This window comes from Triplophysa rosa, linkage group LG15 (assembly GCF_024868665.1).
Source record: "Triplophysa rosa linkage group LG15, Trosa_1v2, whole genome shotgun sequence".
Taxonomy (NCBI): domain Eukaryota; kingdom Metazoa; phylum Chordata; class Actinopteri; order Cypriniformes; family Nemacheilidae; genus Triplophysa; species Triplophysa rosa.
In genome coordinates this window covers 9,092,301-9,106,827 of record NC_079904.1, presented here as the reverse complement: position 1 = coordinate 9,106,827, position 14,527 = coordinate 9,092,301, and the positions used below count along the sequence as shown (strand labels likewise).

Genomic DNA, 14,527 nt, shown 5'->3' with positions numbered 1-14,527 from the left:
AAACTGTGCCCACCCAACCGGAAAACCTTTTATTGCTATTATTCCTTATACGTCTACTATCACAGAACAGAAATGAAAGCTCTTAACCACTTACCAAAAAAACTTTCAAAATTAAGTGAATTGAATTTGAATTACGCCTGCTTCTTTACTTTGTACATCCTTTCACCAGCCAAAAGCTGTCAAACTGCTGTTAAAAGATGCTAGACTGCAGTACAATGAACCAGCGCTAGCGCTAACTAAAATGAAGCGTTTTAACTTAACGTGATGAAGTTTTTGGATTGTAGCATCAATTTTGTGTTAGAATGGGTGACTCAAAAAGCCTGGATAAACCAAGAGCTCAGCTATCCGAGAGTACTTAGCAGCAGCCTGTCCCTGCATTAGCATCTTCTGGTGTTTACCCTAAAACTTTCTCCATCTGAGTGGCCTGTTAGCTTGCACAACTTTACCCCTTTGAAAGTATCTGTGTCGTACTAAACTGCAAAAGAAAGAGTCATACAGGATTGGAATAAAATGAGTGTGAGACAAAATAATTTAGATTTTTTTGGGTGAACTATCTATTTAACTCTGTAAGCATATGTCAGGAACACGTGGAGGCTGAAGATAAGGGCGGCATCTTTAATATTAATAGCAATCGGCTTGTCAAACGCCTTAGCAAGAGCATGCTGTTTGTGTACTCTTCTACAAAAAAAGCTTTTTCGAGGACAAATTGCAAAAGGAATACAAATGGCACCATTCGACTTGCAGGCAACCTAAGATAATTCATGTTTATACTTTAACACTAAGATAAGTTGGGGCTTATTTTCTGAAGAGTAGATTTAAGAGTATTTTAAATATATTAATGGTTTTACTACATTGACACCATTTTTTTCACATTGCTACCAGAATAATACTCTCTGATTTGACAACTGTTGTCAAAGGCACTCTCTTAGCCTGCTCCACTTACAACATGCCTCTCTTCTTGATGCTGTTTACTGTACCTCAGAAGAAAAATGCAACACAAGAGCAGCAGAACAGAAAAGATTGATGGATATGTCTGCTGTGTCACCCCATCAGCCGAGCCTTTGAACCACCAACCAGAATTACATTTTTGCTACAGACAAATGGTACCTCCAACAGACCTCTCAGTGAAAAGGCAAAGAAAGGGCGAGAGAGTGATGAATTACCCCAAAATGAGAGGATGGGGAGCGAACGGTGTTCCGACTGTGCTTTCAGAGCACAGTAGCATTTAGGGGGCATAGTGGGAACGGCAGGGTTATAATGAGGACACTGCGTTACCTGTGCTGGCTATGCAGCATCTGCCACCCTTTACCACTCCATTAAAAAGTAATGATGACAAAACAATAACAGTGTTTGTCTCCTGCGGCAAAGATCAGGTATATATCTCGGCAGTGGTTCACACGCCTAATGTATAGCTGTTCTGATGGGGTTGTGAACTAATGAAATGTATACGTTGTGCATGCATTTATAAAGATGGGCTCCCAGGGCAAGACATTACTGAAAATGTGTACATTAGACTTTTTACCGAGGTGAGCCCAGTTTCACCATGTAGGTCTGCACCCCTCCGGTGAGCCTTTACATTATGGACCGAACTGACTTTTTTGATGACTGTTCGACAACTATATGGCGTAATGTCATTCCGCTTGGAAAAATATCTAATATGATTAAGAATACATATGGCGTGTATATCCACAAGAAAGCAAATTATAAAGAGTAAAAAATATTATTTGCGGTGCTCACATTAAAAAATATAATCAATAATAGACAGCGCAATGAAAAATTGCATCTAAAATATTATAAAGAACACATGTGAAGTAAGATGTTCTTTAATGTGACACTTTTTTCTCATCTAAAAATACCCACCTTTACACCCTCTGTAATCCCTACTCTACCTGAAAACATGTCTTCTGCTCATTCTCCATTTTAGCGAATGCTGAGCCTTTTAATAAGAGGATGTGTCAATACAGGTGTGACTGCTATGATTTTAGCAGGGTTTAGTAATTGCATTGTGGTGTTCGTGTTTAGTACCCCCCCTCCCTCCCTCCCTCCCTCTCCCTCCCTCCCTCTCTCTCTCTCTCTCTCTCTCTCTCTCTCTCTCTCTCTCTCGTTCCACTTTCCTATTTTCTCTCCTAGCTCCTCCTCCTCTTCCTCACATCCTGGCTCTTTGTTCTACCTTCCCCGTACAGCTTCTGCGGCTCTTTCTCCATCCCGCTCTCATTCCCCTCTTCTCCTCCATCCAGCCTCCCTTCTCCTCCCTTTCTGATGGATGACTCACGTAGGCTGAAGCCCAGGGCTGTATAATTCAGGGCTTGACAGGTAGCACTCACTAAAAGAATGGGAACTGAGCCAAGAGCTGGTGGCAGGGGCCAGAGAATGGTGTAGTCGTACGCTCGCTGTCGTTCTGTTTCTCTCCCTCTCCTTTTTTTCTCAATATAGCACCTTGCCTTCTTTTTCTGCTCTACGCGTGTCTGGCCTCTCCTCCTTTGTGGTAGCCACGGTGCACTGGTTTTATGCCAGACTCTTTCTTCCACCGGTGTATTTTCTTCCACCAGAAAAACAAAGAGACATCGCAGATGCTGAATTTCAAGCGTTCTGTAAGAGAATACGTAAAGTGTAAAAGGACCAAAACATGGCTAAAGGGAAAAAAAAAGAGTATTCTTACGAAAGCTTGTGGTCGAGACTTAACATCTACAACAATTTATTAATGCAAATGAAGAAGCGTATATTTTCAATAATGAGCATAATCCTATATTAATAATGAGCATAGTTCCACAGACCTTGGCTTGACAAGTGAGCTCATTCTTTGTTAGTAATGAGGTGAAAGAAAAGTTATTTAGCTATTAAAATATAGCCTACAGTTCAAATCAGAGGCCAGGACAGATAGGGCTAAAGTGGGAAATTGGCCAGGGCACACGGCCTAATGGTGTATTTCTTTAAACCAACACCGGGTGCATTGTTTTTTATTGAGAAACAGTCTGAATGACTATAAAAAAAAGCATTAATATTTTAGTGAGCTTCTTACCGCAAAAAAAAAAAGTGTTTAATGAGTTACACCATTCGTCTTTGCTTTAAAACATCTGTTTGGTTGCACACGAAATGCCATTCATAAAAATTACATTGATTCCCATTCATTAAATGAAATATTAAGAGCAAAACATCTGGGACTGACTGACTGCCTCTCCGTTTTAGCAATATTCTGACGAAACAGAGCCACTTTCAAAATGTGCAGCAAACAATTTTTTTGAGGTCAGAAAATATGGGTCTGCTTATCGGTTACTTAAAAGCCACTGACGTCTAATAGGCTATTTATACTAATGGAGTGTTTTATCAACATTCACGTCTTTTGGGCTGAATGGACGTCGATGGAATTACGACCACAGACGTTCCTTTGTTGAAACAAAGCTGCTGATGCATTCCACTTTCTCATGAGTTTACTGATATTTAGCATGATGGATGCTTAGAGACGGCATTCATTTATACCCGTAGGCCATAATTTACTCAACACCTTAATTCTATGTAGCAGGAAGAAATCACATTTGTGCGCCGGTAACTCACCATCAGCATGCAAACAGATGGGTTCTGGACTGTGTGGGCGGCACATGCAGTTTTGTCCTTTTCTCACTCTCGGCTTTTTGGTAGGTCTTCGGTCTGCAGTCTATTCTGTCGTTTGGCTTGTTGCTTCGTCAAGTCAATTTAAATTATCTTTGCTACGAATGCTAGGGCCTTGTTTGTTATCCGTAAGTGGTGCGTAACTGTTAATTCAACTGTGAGACTGAGCAAGATATTCTCTTCTGTCCTATAATGTAGCCAGACGGCGCAGGGCATTAAACACTATTCGTGTTTCTTAGTGGATTATGTATCCATGTGTCTGTGTGTTCGTAACCCATGTAACACATCTTGTGACATGGAAAACCGCTGGAAAATGAAAGGGTTGCTTTTCCCATCGGAGGAGCCCTGTAGACCGCAACCCTCCTGCTCGAAGGGCGGCCAGAAAAGAGCTTCCGCTCCGTCTGTTTGTCACGTTCGGCCATCCGATATCTCACCGAGGTTCAAACCTGCATGAATGGCAGTCATATCTTATGCCTCCAAAGACCCCGCTGAGATTTAAAACCCTCTTCCAGGGTCGAACTTCACAAGCCTCTGCGGTAAATTGAATCGCCAAGGACATAATCGCCACAAACAGCCTCGCTGTGCGCGCGTGAGGTGGTGTGATTGTATACTGTGTTTTGAGGCAGAGAAGGACCGGGCTCCGCAGTGACAGAGAAGAGCAGCGAGCTGCAGAGACAGACAGAGCCCTGCAGAATGCACAACACCAGCACCTCCTTTGTTCTGCTTTTTGGGAGGGCGCAGAATGAAGGGAGGGTAGAGGGGAGATGTCTGTCAGGCTCAGAATCACTGATATCTCTCTTTCTCTCTCGCGCTCTGTCTGCCTGCTCAAATGGCAAATCCCACTCCTGAGGGGGAGATCACCATGGTGACAGCGCCTTGCCACGCATGCCTGTGGATGCTGCAGTGTAGGAGCACAGAGGAGCCGTGTGCTCCTATGGCAACTCAAACATGAACAGCCAGCTGTAGCTTCTGAATTTGCCTCCCTGGCCCTATACCATACACTCTGTAAGAATGTACCTGGCGCCAAGGAAGGGAGAATCAACAATAGACTACAGCTTGAACATGCCCATGGTATTCAGGCCAATTAAAAGTAAAGAGGAAACATTTTTGTTGCCTAATCTGAGGTCTCTTGTTGTAACAGAATGGCTATTTGAAGACGTTTAATTAAAATAAAACAGACGCAAAAAATGATTCTCAGTCATCATTCCACCACTAGGAGGGCAATATTTACACCATTATTCTGAGGGTTGCTGCGGATATGATCAAACTAATATTTTTAGGCTAATATTTTGGCCATTTTTGGTATTAGTCAAGATCATCAGAGGATTTGTCCACCAGGAGATGTCTGACTGAAGTCATTATTTCACAGCTCACAGATCTTTCTGTCTCTCTCGCTCTCTCTCTCTGCCGTAATTACCTTAGTCCCACTCAAAGTCTGCCTCCACCGCTCCCGTATTCAAATGTGGTTTAATTACCTGTGGAATTTTAATTGGCGTGGCCTGCCAGTGGGAAACGCGAAGGTGTCCAAGGTCATTCCGAGTCGTTCGCGAATGCTCTCACCCACACAGACGATGCTGGCAGCCTGCCCGCACAACATACCAGCACATATCCTCTATAACCAGCACCTGCTTTAAACAAATAAAACAATAGAGAGGAGAACTGGCACCTCACAGCATTAGACCACTGATGCATTATTGAGTTATGATAATTACATTTCTATTTTAGGAAACAGTTCAAAGTTATTATTGTTATTGTCAGTACTGTAAAATAACAAAAATCTTTTTTCTTTGAACAACGCAATAAGATTTAAAATTTGTGTCAATTTGTTTCTTAGATTTTTGCCCTAAGAAAATTACCCTATAAGCTTGGTCCAGTATAATAGTAGGGCCTAAAAGAATAGTAACCACATTCTGTGGCAAATTTACCATTTGTATTATCATTGTACTTCAAATTTCAACGTTAAAGTATGGTTACATAGTATGGTAAATAAATACTATGGTAAATTTAGTAAATATGGTAAACATTATACTATGATAAAATTATGATTTTAATACAAATAACACTTGTAAACGATGGTTACTGTATTAAAACCATGGTTTTGGTTGTCAACAGTCGCGGTGTTCACTTGCTGGTGGACTTCAATCAATAGCATCTGAAGCCGAAGTCCCAGGAAAAAAGCATCAGACGCGAGACATTGAGTTTTGGCAGCTCTGTAATTACTGTAATTATCCACAAACGACAGTGGCAAATGTAACGATGACGTTATCAAATAAAATGTTTAATAATAAATAATTTTAGTTTTTAAACAAAAATATCCATTCAACGCTACATTCTCTGAGAGTTTATATGTTACATTAATAACACATAATGTCAAATCCATTATGCTGTAATTGCCCAAGACAAAATAATGTTTTACTTTTTATGTTAAGTAATACAGTATATTGTAAATTTTATGGAAATAAACCATTTTTTCATGCTGTTAAATTTAACATCTTGCTCTGTAAAACTAATTACAGTTTTTCACTGTAAATTCTACGGTTATCACATGTTTTGTGAAATACAGTTTTATCCAGAAGCATTTATACGGTATTTTACTGTTAAATTTACAGACATTTATTACACGGTCATTAATACAGTATATTGTTACTTTTACGGCAATAAACCGTATTTTCATATGTTTTAACTGTTAAATTTAAGGTCTTACTCTGTAAAACTAATTACAGTTTTTCACTGTTAATTCTACGGTTATCATTATGTTTTGTGAAATACTGTTTTATCCTGTAGCATTTATACGGTATTTTACTGTTAAATTTACTGACATACTGAAATATAAATGTTGTGCCTTTTCTAATCGTAATGTCATACTGGTCGTAGCAACTATGTTCGGAATGGATAGCATATCGTCATACAACTCCAAATATTGTGATTTTTTACACTAACGTTAGTTATTTTTGAGCGCGAACGCCACAGCAACTGGAGTTGCCTATCAAAGATGGCGACGCCAACACAGTTGGCGAGTTTGGTCCAACTCCGAACTCGACCTCGAGGCTTCGGATGATTTGTTTTATTTACGACGCGGTTACCAACACATAATCTTACCCGATCTACGAGAATATTTCCCATAAAGACAGCGAACTGGTCCACTGTTACACTCGGGGATGACTTCAAAGCTCCGTGTCAGTAAGTTACCTAAACACAGCATGTAAACATGTGACACACACGAAACAGGGTTGTCTACAGTAGCAGCATTTGTCATGTGACATACCACCGGTTGTACACTACGGTTCTATTCACACGTGTAATGAAATACGAATAGGCTACCGCTATAACTGTGCTGTGTGTGAAAGCCGTATGTGGTACCAAGCTGTTTTGTAAACTGGTCCATTGTGATGGCTACTATTAGTACAGGAACGGTTACTGATAGTTAAACTTGATCCAAACCATTTTTAGGATCACAACATGATTCAGCCCCGCGCAGGTGCGTGTCACATGATACACAACACGTAGTTCCATTAATGCTTATTTGTGGGCGTTAAGGCCTTATCCACAGATGAGGAGGATAACTGTCAACAAAGGGGATCTGAATCTTGAAAGTTTCACTGTCCAGTGAGCCCTGACCAAGCATGAGAGCTATGAGAACAGGTTTTAAGAACACAGCTCACCTTAGTTTTTCCACCAGAATCTTAATGTCTTTCCGTCATTCAAAATGTGTGTAATGGCATGCATTTCTTTCTGATTCGCAATAACCCAGATCTAGTTTTTGTTTCAGTTTTTTTTTTTTGTATTCATATTTAAGATACATTTATTTTATTTTTAATTAAAAAATTTCCAGTTACTAGTTTTAGTTCCTCAATTGACACATTTCCAGTTGGAAACTAAGCAGAAGGTTTGAATTTGTGGCTTAAAGGATGCTTGAGGAAAATGTTAATAAATAAATGAATAATAATAATAAAATAATTAATCGGGCATAGGATATTTTCTTTGAAGTAGGCTTCATTTTTTCTTCTTGTATTATAAAAATACTGAAACTGCTTCTGGACATCATTGTACTGTACATGACATGGACAGCTCTATGCATATGCAATATTTTTGCTTCAGTAGTTCAATAATAATTGTACCCAGGAGCAATTATCTTCAGCATTGAGCATTCCCATGTTTAGAGCATTCTCACATATTTCAGGTTATCAAAGATCACTGTTAGTCAAATGTTTTTAAATAGAATGCAATCTTCCCAAAATGTACCTTAGCCTGAGGTCGAATCTCCCAACACCAGAAATTCAGTGAAGCCAAATAAACCTTTTTGTGTGAAAACTGAATAATTGTTTCAATGGATGCCACATTCAAATTACTTATAATTTCACGTCCTGTTTTAGTGCAATTAAAGTGGAATTTCTCAACAGCTAATGATTATTATGGGACTTGTGTAATTGAGGGCTAGGGCTGGAATGAGCTTTGTCTTGTTTATATTTTGGAAGATGAGTCATATTCATTATAAATGAGCTTGTGCGGTTTAGGAATAGCACTGTCTGTCTTATGGGAGTAGAGTTCAAGCAGCACACGCATTTCTATGAATAAATGTGCCAGTGGTTATTAATGCTTTGTTGTGTCTTAAACAATTCTAATACTTCTTATCTCTGAGGGCTGAGCTTTGGCACAGACAATCCTTAGACATTCAAGGTAATTTTTCAGAACCGTTGAGTGTAATTTTCTTGGTTTTTGTTTTCTTTTGTAGTGTTTATGGATGCCCCTTGGCTAAGAAAAGGAAAACCCAAGAGAAACCTCCACAGGAGCCAGCTTCCAAACGCCGTCCATTTCTAACCATGGCTGATGGAGAGCTCTCCATGTACGAAAGCTATGCGCCGGAGACCATGGAGGAAGGAGAGGAGAGGGAACAGGAAGAAATAGAAGAAGTGGAAGAAGAGGAAGGAGAAGAGGAGGGGGATGATGAAGAAGAGGAGTGCTCGGATGACAATGAGGAACCAGGAGAGGAAGAGGAGGATGAAGAGGAAGGAGAAGTGGAGAGAGAAGAGGTTGAGCAGATGGAGGAAGACGTAGAAGAGGATGAGGAGGTGGTGGAGGAGGATGGAGATGATGAAGAGCAGGAGGAGGAGGAGCAGGAAGAGGAGGAATATGAAGATGAGCATGAGGAAGAGGAATACTATGAAAATCAGATTCATCAGCAAGGTAAGGGATGTTCTCCAAGTGATTGCGCAATAGTAGTCTGGGCTCTTGATGTGCCCTTGAAATGTTGAAATGTAGTGTTTATATAGCATCTACATAGAAATGGATTTTCAAAGAGAGAGGTCAACACAATGTTTTGAACAAAAAGACATTTAGTTGCACATAGAATGAAAAATGAAGCAGGGGCGGCTTATTGTCCATGTAGGTCAACAGTATAATTGAAATCCAGTTCAAAAATGGAAAATGCGATCATTGAAGTAACTATTATTACATCTGTTTTATTTCTTAAATTGTCCATTTCCAAATCATATTGGAATCTGCATACAGTACATGCCTGTAGAAAACGGTCAGCTCTCAGCCTTCTAATTAACGTAGATTTTACAGCAAGGAACAATTCAGCTCCCCGTTCGAATGTGAGTGAAAGCAGACGTGACTGCTTCCTTAGTATGCATCTCAGCCCCATTCTCCGGTGTCCTCAATCGCTTCTGACAGCGCTCCCAGAGTAATGGAGAGAAGAGGCTCTCTGAGTTATTAACTTTGGCCCCCCTCCGCACATGCACGCTGCCGTTCCAGGAGGTGTCAAATACACTCAAGCCCGCCACCCCACCCCTTCCCCCGGTGAAAATGGGCTCCTCCTGAGGATATTTCTGGCTCCAGAAACAGAGCACCTCATCCTCTGCTTATCCCAGCAGTCTCATCTGCCTCTGTCCCAAATACTAGCAACACTTAAATCTCATCCATACAACCGAGACTTTCCTAGCAGCCTGTGCTTCTTACATATCATGGAACGCGCATATGTCTTGTAAAATTTTGTGGTAATTTAGCGTGTCCTGCATTTCCATATTTGTATATATTTCTGTGGTGTATTTATTTATATTCAGCAGCGGTTACTGTCGTTCTTTGATTGTTTGAATCGGTTCTTACGTGTGTCATTAAGCTGTTCATGAAACCATAGCATGACATTTGTTTTAGATTTGATGCATCAGAGCTATCGTTCATGAGACATTACATTTTCATAATGATAGTGTTCGAGCTGATTCAGATTACAGAGGCCTGACATTTCGTTTGAGAATTTATCATGCCGTATTGGTAGACAACCCTTTGCTTTTCAAATAGAGTGACAGTGTGCCACATCTTCTGTGTTTTAAACCTGTTGGTTTTGTTTAGAAACCGCCTAGAAATCTTAATGCAAATGCATTACGTTCATCACGTTTACTTCAGAATACATTCAAAGAATTGTACTCTTTTCTCCACAGAGGACAATTATTCTAGTGGTGGACAATCAAAATCCAATCGAATCCTTGAGAAGGACAACAACAATAACAACAGCATGAACAATGAGGAGTATGAGAATTACGACGAACTGGTGGCCAAGTCCCTGCTGAACCTCGGCAAAATTGCAGAGGACGCCGCCTACCAGGCCATGACGGAGTCGGAGATGAACAGCAACTCCTCCAACAGTGCAGGTGAGGACGATGATGAGGACGAAGATGACGGTAGCGAACAAGGAGGTCAAAAGGGAGAGCTGAGCGTCGACCTGGATAGTGATGTGGTGCGTGAGACGGTGGACTCCCTGAAGCTTCTGGCTCAGGGCCACGGGGCGGTGCTACCCGACGAGGGGTACCCGGACGCCATGTCCGGGGATGCTGGTGCGGCTGGCCACGCTAACAGCAGGGGGCGGGCGGAGGAGAGCGAGGAGGAGGTGTGCCTCAGCAGTCTTGAGTGTCTGCGCAACCAATGCTTTGACTTGGCCCGCAAGCTGAGCGAGACCCATACGCCCGAGCGACCCCTGATGGAGCAGCACCATGTCGAGCATCAACATCATCCACCTCTGCATCACATGCCCAGGTATGACAGCTGCCAGTTGGACCAGCAGAGACCCCTCGAGAGGAACTACTCGGACATGGTCAACCTGATGAAGCTTGAGGAGCAGCTCAGCCCAGCTTCCAGGGGCTACCCCTCCAGCTGCGCCCATGAAGGGGACGAGGACACTACGTCGGTGGCCTCCGAACGTTCGGATGAAGTTTTTGACATGACTAAAGGCAACCTGTCTCTGCTGGAAAAGGCCATAGCTCTCGAATCCGAGCGTGCCAAGGTTATGCGAGACAGAATGGCATCGGAACAGATGGTGGCTCGGAGGGACAATCAGCGCCTTCATGGAGAGCACAGCCCAAGGCAGAGCAGTGGTGCAGAAGAACGCAAGGCCCGACTTCATCACGATGGCACAAAAAGAGCATATTACCCTAAAGGTAAAAATAAAACATCTAATGAGATTTTATTTTTTCAATAGATTCCAGTCTATAATTTTCCTTTATTGTTCTGTTTAAAGAATGTAGTGCATGAACGGAGATCGTTTGAAGATTAATATAATTTTCAAGAACATGAAACTAAAATATGATGCCGCGTTAAAGGGATAGTTGACCCAAAAATGATCATTTACTCACCCACCTGTGTGGCTTTCTTTCTTCCTGAAAACTCAAAAGATATTTTAAAGAATATTGGTAACCGAACAACAACGGTACCCATTGACTTGCATTGGTTTTGTGTCCATACAATAGAAGTGAATGGGTACCACCATTGTTTGTTATCTTCATTTGTGTTCTGTCGAAGAAAGAAAGTCAAACAGGTGTGAAATGATGACAACATTTTTTGGGTGAACTATCCCTTTAAAGTTAAGGTATTCTTGCCGGGTGAGCAGGCATATTTTAGTCTTCTTAAAAACATGAAGAGATGCACTATTACTTGGTAGTTTAACCATAGGCTTTGTTCACCTAGAGAATGGAAAAAAGGCTGGCTTCATCTTGTGACATCAAGTCACTTGATAGTCCATCATATGCATTGCATTGGTCTGTAACATTAATGTCTGTGGGTCACTATATGCTAAAAGAGGAATATTTTCGGATTTTTTAATAACTCATTTGGTGCACACTGGTAGCAACGTCTATAGTAACAACAGCTTATGTCACTAAAATCGGCTGGGCATGATAACATCAGAGGCTTACCTTGTCAGGCATGAGTAATGGCAATATGCACGGCCAGTTAGGAAAGCAAATCTCATCCCTTGGATCCCATACAAGGTTTATTTCCTCAAATCCTTCCCAATCCACACCCACTACCTTTGGGAGTGAGCCATCTTTTCTGAAATGCAGCTATTACCCATCAGAAACTACAAGAGCGTATCGGTATCGCATTTAACAAACAGCGGCGATGCTGCTGAGGATCCTCGGGTCACCTTCAGTTACTCAATGTTACTGCACTGTCTGTCTTGTACCGCTTTAAATGGTTCATCATTTCTCTCTGTTCAGATGACGCTGTTTTGTATGTTTCGTTTCTTTTCATTTGCTCCATAACTTCCATTTGCACTATACACTCACCTAAAGGATTATTAGGAACACCATACTAATACGGTGTTTGACCCCCTTTCGCCTTCAGAACTGCCTTAATTCTACGTGGCATTGATTCAACAAGGTGCTGAAAGCATTCTTTAGAAATGTTGGCCCATATTGATAGGATAGCATCTTGCAGTTGATGGAGATTTGTGGGATGCACATCCAGGGCACGAAGCTCCCGTTCCACCACATCCCAAAGATGTTCTATCGGGTTGAGATCTGGTGACTGTGGGGGCCATTCTAGTACAGTGAACTCATTGTCATGTTCAAGAAACCAATTTGAAATGATTCGAGCTTTGTGACATGGTGCATTATCCTGCTGGAAGTAGCCATTAGAGGATGGGTACATGGTGGTCATAAAGGGATGGACATGGTCAGAAACAATGCTCAGGTAGGCCGTGGCATTTAAACGATGCCCAATTGGCACTAAGGGGCCTAAAGTGTGCCAAGAAAACATCCCCCACACCATTACACCACCACCACCAGCCTGCACAGTGGTAACAAGGCATGATGGATCCATGTTCTCATTCTGTTTACGCCAAATTCTGACTCTACCATTTGAATGTCTCAACAGAAATCGAGACTCATCAGACCAGGCAACATTTTTCCAGTCTTCAACTGTCCAATTTTGGTGAGCTCGTGCAAATTGTAGCCTCTTTTTCCTATTTGTAGTGGAGATGAGTGGTACCCGGTGGGGTCTTCTGCTGTTGTAGCCCATCTGCCTCAAGGTTGTGCGTGTTGTGGCTTCACAAATGCTTTGCTGCATACCTCGGTTGTAACGAGTGGTTATTTCAGTCAAAGTTGCTCTTCTATCAGCTTGAATCAGTCGGCCCATTCTCCTCTGACCTCTAGCATCAACAAGGCATTTTCGCCCACAGGACTGCCGCATACTGGATGTTTTTCCCTTTTCACACCATTCTTTGTAAACCCTAGAAATGGTTGTGCGTGAAAATCCCAGTAACTGAGCAGATTGTGAAATACTCAGACCGGCCCGTCTGGCACCAACAACCATGCCACGCTCAAAATTGCTTAAATCACCTTTCTTTCCCATTCTGACATTCAGTTTGGAGTTCAGGAGATTGTCTTGACCAGGACCACACCCCTAAATGCATTGAAGCAACTGCCATGTGATTGGTTGATTAGATAATTGCATTAATGAGAAATTGAACAGGTGTTCCTAATAATCCTTTAGGTGAGTGTATATTCCGTCTGAGAGAGCGCCTCTATGCTGCCCGTATTTTTGGTTGTTTTTTCAGTGCGCAACCACAGTGGAACACTCACAGGGTCGAGTAATTATAGAATTACACTAAGATTTCACACCTCGTCTCCAGAAACTGTTCTTGGTGATAATTATTGGAGCGTGGTTATTAAACATGTCTAGTGATCTCTGCGTTCTGACTGACAGGAAACGTTATTTGTTGGAGTTGTATAGCGGTTATTTTTGGCTAATGAAGGAGGGAAGGTTGTTATAGTAATCAGTTTCTGTAGCTTGAGCGGTAGAGGATGGCAATAGCAATGCCAAGGTCATGGGTTCAATTCATAGGGAGTGCATGTAATGATGAAATGTATTCATGATACAGCCTGTGTGTGCTTTTATGATGACTCTCCACGTTCATTTGCCAGGTTTTCCCTTACTGGTCTCATTAAAAATCATTGTAGAAACTACAAATGCACTGCAAACCAGACCTGTTAGAATTGTAAGATAGTTAAAGAGCAGCTCAGATCTAACATGTGCTGTTGCCCCAAAAATAAGATTTTGCAAGGAAATATTTGTGTAGAAGGCTGACAAATCAGAGAATAAAAAAAATCCTATCTTAAAGCATGTTTGCTGCTTTTAAGTAAAACATACCCTAGAACTTAAATATATTATTTAAAGCAGACGTATCACACGCAGTTTCTGCCAATCTCATGTTAATCTTTCTTTAGTACCTATAGAGTAGTATTGCATACTTCGTATCTTCGAAGAGACAGATACAGCTGTACGATTATTTCCGAAAACAGACGACCTCCTGCATGTGTGCGGGGGGGGGGGGGTGCTGTTCTGAGCGGAACTAAAGCATGTGCCACGTCCGCATCCATTGTCAACAAAACATAGACATATGACTCCGTTTCACTTTCCGCGTGCGGGTCATGTCCGGCATCTTTTAGCGCTGGGACCACTCCATCTATCAGTTTCAAATGATCTCCAAATCCAGCGTTATATCCACCGTTTATATAACATTCCTCACCCAAATGCAGTGAACAAACTAACACAGCTGAACTTAGTGAACGCAATGCTCTCTCTCTCCTGCACCAGCTGCTTGACGTGTGTGCATGCTCCTTCTCCCGCTCTCCCTGGTTGACATGTGGGC

The 14,527-nt window shown here is 41.7% G+C and overlaps 1 protein-coding gene across 4 annotated transcripts in view; it reads left to right on the top strand.

Annotated features, from left to right (window-relative positions):
* The window catches only part of myt1la (myelin transcription factor 1-like, a), a 51,752-nt gene that overhangs the window by 18,104 nt on the left and 19,121 nt on the right, over positions 1-14,527 (top strand). For all 4 annotated transcript variants that reach the window (XM_057352473.1, XM_057352475.1, XM_057352474.1 and 1 more), the window contains exons 6-7: positions 8,339-8,790; positions 10,044-11,036. In XM_057352473.1, coding sequence (XP_057208456.1) covers positions 8,339-8,790; positions 10,044-11,036 — 1,445 coding nt within the window. The remainder of the gene's footprint in view (positions 1-8,338; positions 8,791-10,043; positions 11,037-14,527) is intronic.